The 12,066-nt window shown below is 35.7% G+C and overlaps 1 protein-coding gene across 3 annotated transcripts in view; it reads left to right on the forward strand.

Moving 5' to 3' along the window:
• The window catches only part of LOC125262401 (metal transporter CNNM4), a 30,700-nt gene that overhangs the window by 16,743 nt on the left and 1,891 nt on the right, over positions 1 to 12,066 (forward strand). Inside the window, exons 6-7 of one of the 3 annotated variants that reach the window (XM_048181159.1) lie at positions 5,273 to 5,362; positions 10,237 to 10,412. In XM_048181159.1, coding sequence (XP_048037116.1) covers positions 5,273 to 5,362; positions 10,237 to 10,412 — 266 coding nt within the window. Of the gene's footprint in view, positions 1 to 5,272; positions 5,363 to 10,194; positions 10,413 to 12,066 lie in introns of all 3 variants that reach the window. The other 2 variants (XM_048181161.1, XM_048181160.1) reach the window with 2 other exon arrangements.

Consider the following 12,066-nt stretch of genomic DNA (forward strand, 5'->3'; position numbering starts at 1 on the left):
AAGGTTTATAATGGGTGTGAAGGGGGGCCACATTTTGAAGTAAAAAAAGTACATCCATCCATCATAAAAGTAATCCATAAGGCTCCAGGGGGTTAATAAAGGCACATACTGAAGTGAAGCGATGTGTTTTTGTAAGAAAAATATCCATATTTAAAACGTTATTAACTATAATAACTAGGGCTGCCCTCTAAAAGTCGACTAAGCAAGATTTTATTAGTCGGTTACTTGCAGAAAAAAAAAACTCACGCAGTCTGTGAGGGAGAGATCATTAATGGCAGTAGATCCAAACATTCATTCATCGACCTCAAATATGGCTGACCACTTGTAATGTAAATAGTAATGTAAATGTACATAGTAGCAACTTTACAAGTCCGCTCGCTCTAATGTTAGCCTAGTCCTCGATAAAATGTGTGCTATTATTAGACGCATATCCATGCTTGTGTGGAGAGTGAGGTGGCGCCGGTGCGATCACTTGCATTTAACTTAAAATACTAGCCTACGTCCACTTTTATTTCTGTAAACTCACAATAACAGCAAAATGTTGTGCTTTTGTAAAATACACTGAAACTCAGCATATACTTGCCTCACAGTCACGAGAAATATATCTATAGAAAGCTTACTTCTACTTTTAAAGGAACCAATTCAAATGTAAAATAAATTTTCTCAGATTATGTAATCCATATGAAACGTGCATATAGGCGCGTCCACTACTGCGGAGATGACGAGTCAGCATCATTGACTTAAAGGTGCCCTAGAACCCCTTTTCAAAAGATGTAATATAAGTCTAAGGTGTCCCCTGAATGTGTCTGTGAAGTTTCAGCTCAAAATACCCCATAGATTTGTTTTAATTAATTTTTTTAACTGCCTATTTTGAGCCATTATTACATATGCACCGATTAAGCGTGCGGCCCCTTTAAATGTCCCGCTCCCCCGCCCCCACGAGCTCTCAACTGCCTTAAACAGCAAACACAAAGTTCACATAGCTAATATAACCCTCAAAATAGATCTTTACAAAGTGTTCATCATGCATACATCGATTCCTGTGAGTATAGTATTTATTTGGATGTTTACATTTGATTCTGAATGAGTTTGAGGCTATATGCTCTGTGGCTAACGGCTAATGCTACACTGTTGGAGAGATTTATAAAGAATGAAGTTGTTTATGAATTATACAGACTGCAAGTGTTTAAAAATGAAAATAACGACAGCTCTCTTGTCTCCGTGAATACAGTAATAAACGATGGTAACTTTAACCACATTTAACAGTACATTAGCAACATGCTAACGAAACATTTATAAAGACAATTTACAAATATCACTAAAAATATCATGATATCATGGATCATGTCAGTTATTATTGCTCCATCTGCCATTTTTCGCTATTGTCCTTGCTTGCTTACCTAGTCTGATGATTCAGCTGTGCACAGATCCAGACGTTAATACTGGCTGCCCTTGTGTAATGCCTTGAACATGAGCTGGCATATGCAAATATTGGGGGCGTACATATTAATGATCCCGACTGTTACGTAACAGCCGATGTTATGTTGAGATTCGCCTGTTCTTCAGAGGTCTTTTAAACAAATGAGGTTTATATAAGAAGGAGGAAACAATGGTGTTTGAGACTCACTGTATGTCATTTCCATGTACTGAACTCTTGTTATTCAACTATGCCAAGATAAATTAAATTTTTCATTCGATGGCACCTTTAATCTCTACACCCGAAAACACACAAAACATTATCAATAAATTATTAAAATGTTTAGACAGTCTTCCTGCTGTTTTTTTACAACACTCTTAATCATTACATTTGCCGGTGCGCTGTGGCAACTTTATGTGTGCGCTTGAGCACTGATTATTATTATATATAGGCAATTGAAGGCTCATTATTTTAATTTATGGCTTAAACGTGCAATTAGTCGACTAATGGCTTAAAAGAATGACTACTAGCCGACTAGAAAAATCTTTGATCGAGGGCAGCCTTAATAATAACTAGCTTCCTGCAGACAACCATACGCACACAGCAAAATCTCCAGAGTTAAATCAACTTTGCTCAGAGTACATATGGTCCCTCTCTAAATAGTGTTAAAATAACACTAAAGCAGAGTTAAAGTTAACGAGATAATTAAGCAATTAATTAAGTGATGATTGTGCATTAGTGATAAACACCTGCTGTTAACAAGCAGAATCACTGAAGAAAAGAGAAATATAAGAACTACAACTGACTTCAGTCACAGCCTTATTAATTGCTTAATTATCTTAATAACTTTAACTCTGCTCAAGTGTTACTTTAACACTATTTAGAGAGGACCATATGTACTCTGAGCAGAGTTGATTTAACTCTGGGGATTTTACTGTGCATCGATTTGCAACGGAAGAGTCACCTCTGACCTGATGCATGATGCAATGACGAACGCGGAAGCTCAGAGGATAGAGCAAAACAAAACATGAATTAGAATTAGAAAAATGATCATTTTTAAATAGAAATGTCAGAGGATTTCGATTATAAGAGAAGAGGAGCTTGAGTTTGTTGCCCAGCCTTATTTGTTTGAACCACAAGAGGTCATCTAAGCTAACAATACTCCTACATCCTGCGTCATACATCACGTCAGGGGTTACTCTTATTACTTGGCTTGAGGGTGAGTAAATAGTGGGGTAATTTTTATTTTTGGTTGAACTATCCCTTTAACTAACTCAGTGATCCTAGTTGCAGTTAATAACAGCGCAATATTATCAGTGAAAATGTACATTTCGGTCTCTTCTTCACACCAAGCTATTGAATAGCTTCGTAAGACTTTGAATATAGCGCAAGAGTCGTACAAACCACTTTTATGAATCTTTTTTGGAGGCTTGAAAGGTTCCCCAATCATTAAAATTGCATGAAAAAAGAGTGAATGATGACAGAATTTGCATTTTTTGCAGTCTTTTTAAAGTCAGTATTATATAATTTGAATTAATTATGAATGTATCGGTGAGTTTTCTAAATCAGGTTGATTTATGGTAAAGATGATGTGTCTGTTGATGTGTTTTCTGCCCAGCCATAGTTTAAGTCATAGATCTTGTCAGCGCTGTGTTTTTTAGAGTCTCCCAGTGCAGACACAAGCACTTTGTCATGATCTGTCATTGTAAGTTTAGTCTTCTGTGTTACATAATAACACTGGAGCTGCCGGTAGGGGACTATGGGACACATTTGACCGCAGGGACATCTGCTGGCCGACTGTCACTATGTGTAACGATGCTGTCTGATTCTGTTCCTTCACCTCCAGCTGTGCCGCAGTCCATCCATGTGCCAAACGTCACATTTATGTGCTTAGCATGTGTCTAAATGTGTGCCTGCGTGTGCTTTGAGAAACACTGCATAAGAGACATAAGTCATGTGACTGATCTGTTGGAATTTACTCGTCCTCTTGTTCTTCCACAGCAGTATTATTTTCTTTCATCCTTGAAACCTAAAAGTAGATATTTAGCAGAATGTCCAAGCTGATTTTTTTCAGCACAACGCTACTGGATGGTAATTCATTCACACTTTAAGCTCCAAAAACACCATAAAGTTCTGTATATTCCCAGTTTTTTTTTTAACAGACATAAAATTAGCTCCCAAAATATTGCATGCAGTAATTTGATGCAATTAGCCACGTATGAACCAATAATATTTAACATCGTTAACATAAACCTTGCCATTCTTGAGGTGGCAGGTTTCATGAATAATGACTTTTATTTTGTTTTGTTTTTTTTCACAAGACAATTTTTCACAAAATTGATGTTTGTAGTTCAGAAGAGCTTATAGCATGTTTATGGTAATTTTATGGGGCTTTTTGTATATAATTGTGAGAAACAGGCTGAAATATCATTGTTATTCATAAAAATGTTGACGTGACGTTTTTTTAAATTAGTCCCATACTTTCACTGAGCCTGCATTTATTTGATCAAAAATACATTAATATAATAATGTAAAATATATTATTACAACTTAAAATAACTGTTTTCTATTTGAATATATATTTTAAAATGTAATTTATTCCTGTGAATTTTCAGCATCATTACTCCAGTCTTCAGTGTCACATGATCCTTCAGAAATCATTCTAATATGCTGATTTGCTCAGTTATTATCAATTATTATTTGTACTCAGTTATTAATAATGTTTATTATTATCAATGTTGAAAACAGTTGTGCTGCTTAACATTTTTGTGAAAATTGTGCTAATTTTTTTCAGGATTGTTTTAATGAATAGAAAGTTCAAAAGTATAGCATTTATTTAAAATTGAAATTTTTGGTAATATTATAAAATTCTTTACTGTCACTTTTGATCAATTCAATGTCCTTGCTAGATAAAAGTATTCATTTTGTGTCTTTCTTCTTCTTTTTTTTTTTTTTTTTTTTTTAACTTTTGAATGATAGTGTATCACAGTTTCCACAAAAACTGTTTTCAACATTGATAATAATCAGAAATGTTTCTTAAGCAGCAAATCAGCATATTAGAATGATTTCTGAAGGATCATGTGACACTGAAGACTGGAGTAATGATGCTGAAAATTCAGCTTTGATCACAGGAATAAATTATTATATTTTATATAAAAAAAAAACTCCTTTCCTTATACAGCTTGGACATTCTGCAAAATATCTACATTTAAGTTCCACTGAAGGAAGAAAGTTGTGCAGGTTTGGAACTAGGGCTGTCAAACGATTAATCGCGATTATTCGCATACAAAATAAAAGTTTGAGTTTGCCTAATATATATCTGGGTGTACTGTGTGTAATTATTATGTATATATAAATATAAACACATTCATTTATATATTTGAGAAATATTTACAAGTATATGTATTTATTTATATGTTTATATAATTTATATTATATATAAATAAAAATATTTTGTACGTAAATAACATATTTCTCTTAAATATATACATCAATTTGTGTGTATTTATATATACATAATAATTACACACAGTACACCCTCATTTATTAGGCAAACTCAAACTTTTATTTTGTATGCGATTAATCGCGATTAATCGTTTGACAGCCCTATTTGGAACAATAGCGACGAGTTTTAAGTGAAATATGCCTTTAATGTCACCAGAATATGTTTTACTTTAAAAGGCAAGAATTGTAGAGTAAAATTACCCCTCCAAGGAAAATATTATGTTCCCATAGTGTATTACAATGAGGGATTTTTACCTTTAGCAGCTCTCCACAGGATGTTAATGTGTGATGTGTTTAAAGAGCTTCTCTGTCTCTCCTCTGCTCTGCTCTGGCTCCCCCCCGCCCCTTCAGCTGTCACTCCCCCTCTCTCTCCCTCCGTGGTGTCGCCTCGTCCGCGCCGCCTTTCGCTTAAGAGGTTTTCTCTGTTCTCGCGTTTCCCAGGTAAAATCCCCTGCATGATGGGTGCTAACTCAGGGATGTAGGGGAGTTAACATGGCAGTGGTGTGGGACAGGAACTAGTTTAAAAGGGAAAAAATAACCTTTTATTACGCTATGAACCGTTGTCCAGCAAGTTTTTATATATGTAATGTTATTATTTTATGCAATGCAATGCAATGATTTAAAAGCTCTGTTCCAAAAGCCTATTTAACATTTTCAGTATTGCATCAAATATTTAAAAAAAATAGTTCCAATACTGTTTTGTTTGTTGGGAAACATTCAGTATTTTCAAATCAAATTTGTGCTTGCGTTGAGTACACACAAGAACAAAATGTTTGACACCGTTGACTTCTCACTAGGCACAAGTCTTGAAGCGGCAGGTTTGAGTGTGTGCAAGCATAATTGAGATTCGGGAGCTACAGCAGAGAATTTTCCACACACAAAATTTATCATTGGCATTCAAAAGAACTGACATATAGCGTATGGACTACTTTTACATTTCAGTCCTTTCAGGTTACAAAAAGGATGTGACAAATCAATATAAAAGTGTGTGAAATATTTATTATTTTTATACAGTGATTTAAAAGTTCTGTTCCAAAGCCTAAGCAACAATTTTAGGCATTGTATCTATTGCATTAAAAATATACTTCAGTACTGCATAAAATATTGATAGAATATTACGGAAGAGGATTATGGCCAAGCAATAATAAAAAAAATAAAACCATCTCGAGATTAAAGTTGTTAAATTTCGAGAAAAAAACTCGTTAATTTTGAGAAAAAAAGTCAAAATAAAATGTTGAGAATAAACTCGTTAAATTACGAGAAAAAACTCGTTAAATTTCGAGAAAAAGGTCGAGATAAAATGTTGAGAATAAAGTCGTTAAATTACGAGAAAAAAGTCGAGATAAAATGTTGAGAATAAACTCCTTAAATTACGTGAAAAAAGTTGTTAAATTACGAGAACAAATTTGTTAAATTACGAGAAAAAACTCGTTAAATTTCGAGAAAAAGGTCGAGATAAAATGTTGAGAATAAAGTCATTAAATTACGAGAAAAAACTCGTTAAATTTCAAGAAAAAAGTCGAGATAAAATGTTGAGAATAAACTCGTTAAATTACGAGAAAAAAGTCGTTAAATTACGAGAACAAATTCGTTAAATTACAAGAAAAAACTCGTTAAATTTCGAGAAAAAGGTCGAGATAAAATGTTGAGAATAAACTCATTAAATTACAAATTTGTTCTCATAATTTAACGACTTTTTTCTCGTAATTTAATGAATTTATTCTCATAATTTAATGAGTTTATTCTCCAACATTTTATTTCGAATTTTTTCTCGAAATTTAACAAGTTTTTTCTCGAAATTTAACAACTTTAATCTCGAGATGGTTTAATTTTTTATTATTGCTTGGCCCTAATCCTCTTCCGTAGAATATAGTTCCACCTAATACCTAATAAAAGAATGCACATGCTAAATGTATTTTTTTTTTGTTTATTAGGAAATATTATTCAGTACTGAAAAGTAGAATACAGTTTGATCTTAATACAAAAGCTCTTTCATCCAATATTTGTGTGTGCTATGTATTTATTTGTGTTACACTGCATCTGAAATCGAATAATTCCCTACTATATAGTATGCGAAAAAAATGAATGATATTTACAGTACTTACTATACAGCATGTGATCCGAAATCATATACTGTAGAGTAGGTACTACATTTGGTTTGAAACTTGCTTCTTGACCATTAAAAAGTATGTTCTTTATAGTGTGAATGTGTGTAGTATGAATGAAATTCTTCCGCTTTATTGTCACTGTCATGTGACCTACACGGCATCAGTTGCGTCGCTTCACTGACATTCACAAATCTTCTCCTGTAGCCTCATGGGATAGTAAAGTGTCCATCAGAATCTCACACCGGTAGGAATCTCTCCAGGTATTTTTCGCCTACTATGAATTCAGACATACTACTCAACTCACACTGTTTTTCGCCTACTATATAGTATGGCATATTCGGACGCAGTGATAGTTTTCAAAAAACAGTAGGTGAAAATATGACCTACTACCAGTGAAATTCTGAAGTGTGCATTCAGTATACACTTTACTATCCCATGAGGCCACGGAAGAGGATTTGTGAATAAGAGTGAAGCAACGCAACTGACGTTGGTAGGTCACATGACAGTGACAACATGGTACTACGTCCGAATTTCATTCATACTACCCATATTCATAGTATACTTTTTTAGGGGTCACACAGTATGTACTTATTCAAAATAAGTACGTACTTGAGAAAGAGCGAAGTATGCGATTTTCAGACGCAGCATTAGTTTTGATTTATTAGCTTAGCAACATAGCTCTATTGGAATCCACTGTAAGTATTAACTTATATGTGTGACATGGAATAAGACACTTATACGTAGATGTTAATGACAGTGTTAGTAAAATGGAAGCTTGCTGGATAGTTGGTTCTGGCGCTGACCTCATGAGCTCAATCTTTGGTGAGCTCCTCTAGTCTAACCACTAACACACTCACCCTACTGCCCGCGTCACTGCCTGTCCATCACACCTGACCTCATGCAACTGAACACAACATTCACATCAACCTGAAAATACAGTCCTGCTCCATTCTGAGTTGCCTTAGTATCAGAATATACTAGCAAACATGCTCTGCTTCTCACATGATCGTTGTGAAGTTGATCGAAGATCGCTTCATGTCATGATGAAACGGGAACATCGTTGTTTAGATGAAAAAAAAAAAATGCATTTATGAGTTATGTGACCCTGGACCACAAAACCAGTCATAAGTTGCACGGGTATATTTGTAGCAATAGCAAACAATACATTGAATGGGTCAAAATAATTGATTTTTCTTTTATGCCAAAAATCATTAGGAAAGATCATGTTCCATGAAGATATTTTGTACATTTCCTATTGTAAATATATCAAAATATATTTTTGTGAGTGGATATACATTGCTAAGGACTTCATTTGGACAACTTTAAAGGCGATTTTCTCAATATTTTGATTTCTCAATATTTCTAACGAACCATACGTCAATGGAAAGCATATTTATTCAGCTTTCAGATGATGTATAAATCTCAATTTTAAAAAAATGACCCTTATGACGGGGTTTGTGGGTCACATATATGTAATGCAATTATACGTGATCAATCATACTAAGTATATGTAAGTGCTGTGCAGTCTTGCTACCATGAACTAAAACTTAATTGAAATAAATTACAGAATATAAAATATAATATTAAAATATATATATATATATCTTGGTTAGTTTTCTGCTTTAGCAAATTTCTAGTTGTAAAATTAGCCTAAAATAAAAACGGAAATAATAAAAACTAAATAGACATTTAAAACATTTCAATAAAACTAAAATGAAAACAATAAAAACTCATTCAGATATCATGAGACAGTTTGCTATGTTGGTAATATTGATAGGCTTGTGCAATACGTCTTTTATTTTCTTCCATTGTTTACGTTTGTTCTCCTCAGGAAATTCTCGGTCAGGCGCGGTTTGGGTTATGAATATTAATTGCGTAAAGTGGCGTAATTAATATTCATTCGCCCATCTAGCCTGTTAGCTATATTCTCAATTAAAAAAAAATAAGATATAAGAGTGCAATGTATAGTCAAATACTAAGGCAATTTTCCGATATCATCGAAATTCTCTGATATCGCTGTGATGATTGGTTCCGTCAGCACCTCTTATGAATATTAATCATCTTCTCTTTGGTTACAGTTACTGGCCAAACAACTATACTTGAGAGCACGCGAGCGACCCGATACGAAAATACTAGAACGCTTCCGTTATTATCAGCAAACTTTGCATGTTTTGCAGTGTGGATGATTTCATTGATTATAACGGGAGAGTTGTAGTTTATCACATCGCGTCACTCGCAGAGTAAACATAACACTTTAACGAATATTAACCCTGTTAACACAGAGAAAAATCTCCCACGCTTGTAGCATGTGCTTCTGAGTCATTATGATGAAGTGAAATGTTTGTGCGCTTTTCAGTCATCAGTCAGCATTCATTTATTGTCTGTTATTTGTCGCAGTGTCAAGCCTGTCAAACCAAGCACTGCAGCAACTGCTTAAAGGGATAGTTCTACCAAAAATTAAACGTTGTCATCATTTACTCACCCTTAAGTTGTTCCAAACCTGTATGAAATTCTTTCTTCTGCTGAACACAAAAGAATACATCTTAAAGAATGTTGGTAACCAGACAATTGATGGTAGCCTTAGTATTTTTTTTCCTACTATGGAAGTCTTTGGGGTCCATCAACTGTCTGGTTACCAACATTCTTCAAAATATCTTCTTTTGTGTTCAACAGAAGAAAGAATTTCATACAGGTTTGGAACAACTTAAGGGTGAGTAAGTGATTTTCATTTTTGGGTGAACTATCCCTTTAAGGTAGTTCATAACAGCACCTGTAGATGGCGCTAGTGTATTAATATTGCAGTCAGAACATCTAGTGCTTATCCCACGTGGTTTTGGGTTAACAGTAGACTATTAGGTCATCATCCTCTTCTCTTTATAGTCATATACTCATATTTTACTCCTGAATAGTATAGTATACTACTATGCTTCTCCAATTAAACTAAACTAAAGCTATCTGAAATGACCATCCAATCATTTGCAATAATCTTTCCATTCATTTCAAATGTCATGTTTCTTTAATTGTTGTGCTTTCCTCATCTCACTGTTGTTTTTTCATTTTATTTTTTAAGACTTGCCACATTTGTATTTGTGTGTGTGTATTCCCATTGAAACTCTTCCATCTGTGTCTGTGTGTGTGTGTGTGTGTGTGTGTGTGTGTAAGCAGGCGTGCCACAACATGAACTGACGGATTTCATGTGCATTCCAGAGTTTCGCTCCCCGTCTCATTTGAGCGGTTTGAACCGCTCTGCGTCTCTGAGCTGCACGGAGAGGGTCGATTCTGTGTCCATCAGCGGCAGTAACAGTCAGCTCAATAACAGCCCCACGGCACAGTACGTCCCTGATTTTAATGTGCGGGCCCTCACTGACCTACAGTTTGTAAAGGTACGTTATGTCCATAACTGTTCTTGTGGCCGATAACAACAATTTCAGTCTGCTCCTGACTGAAATTTGAAGTCATGCTCCTGTGTTTATGACTTCAGAAGACTTGGAACATAGCATATGAGTTGTATCAACTATTTTATTTTGCTTGGTAGATCTTTAATTTTGTATATCTAATGCCAAATGTATTATAAATGCTTATCTGCATTGTATCAGTCAGATTTAGGAATTAGCCTTTAAAAAACCCATATTTGTTGGCCATTTTAGCAATGAGTGTACATCAGACACTATTGATTAAAGGTTTTTTGAAAGAAATCTTACAATTTAAAATAACTGTTTTCAATTTGAATATATTTTAAAATGTAATTTATTCCTGTGATGCAAAGTTGAATTTTCAGCATCATTATTCCAGTTTTCAGTGTCACATGATCCTTCAGAAATCATTCTAATATGCTGATTTGCTACATATAAGCATATAATATTTATATCTCAGGCATAACATTATGAGCACCTTCCTAATATTGTGTTGGTCCCACTTTTGCTGCCAAAACAGCCCTGACCCGTCGAGGCATGGACTCTTCTAGACCCCTGAAGGTGTGCTGTGGATTCTGACACCAAGATGTTAGCAGCAGATCCTTTTAATCCTGTAAATTGCGAGGTGGAGCCTCCATGGATCGGACTTGTTTGTTCAGCACATCCCAAGATGCTCGATTGGATTGAGATCTGGGGAATTTGGAGGCCAAGTCAACACCTCAAACTCGTTGTTGTGCTCCTCAAACCATTCCTGAACCATTTTTGCTTTGTGTCAGGAGCATTATCCTGCTGAAAGAGGCCACAGCCACCAGGGAATACCGTTTCCATGAAAGGGTGTACATGGTCTGCAACAATGCTTAGGTAGGTGGTACGTGTCAAAGTAACATCCACATGGATGGCAGGACCCAAGGTTTCCCATCAGAACATTGCCCAAAGCATCACACTGCCTCCGCCGGCTTGCCTTCTTCCCATAATGCATCCTGGTGTCATGTGTTCCCGAGGTAAGTGACGTGATATAAAAGAAAACATGATTGATCAGAGTAGGCCACCTTCTTCCATTGCTCCGAGGTCCATTTCTGATGCTCATGTACCCACTGTTGGCTCTTTCGGCGGTGGACAGGGGTCAGCATGGGCACCCTGACTGGTCTGCAGCTATGCAGCTCCATACGCAACAAACTGTGATGCACTGTGTATTCTGACACCTTTCTATCAGAACCAGCATTAACTTCTTTAGCAATTTGAGCTCCAGCAGCTCGTCTGTTGGATCGGACCACAGGGGACAGCCTTCGCTCCCCACGTACATCAATAAGCCTCGGCCGCCCATGACCCTGTCGCCGGTTCACCACTGTTCCTTCCTTGGAGCACTTTTGATAGAAACTGACCACTGCAGACCAGGAACACCCCACAAGAGCTGCAGTTTTGGAGATGCTCTGACCCAGTCGTCTAGCCATCACAATTTGGTCCTTGTCAAACTCCCTCAAATCTTTACGCTTGCCCATTTTTCCTGCTTCTAACACATCAACTTTGAGGACAAAATGTTCACTTGCTGCCTAATGTATCCCACCCACTAACAGGTGCCGTGATCAAGAGATCATCAGTGATATTCACTTCACCTCTCAGTGAT

This window comes from Megalobrama amblycephala, linkage group LG2 (assembly GCF_018812025.1).
Source record: "Megalobrama amblycephala isolate DHTTF-2021 linkage group LG2, ASM1881202v1, whole genome shotgun sequence".
Lineage (NCBI taxonomy): Eukaryota > Metazoa > Chordata > Actinopteri > Cypriniformes > Xenocyprididae > Megalobrama > Megalobrama amblycephala.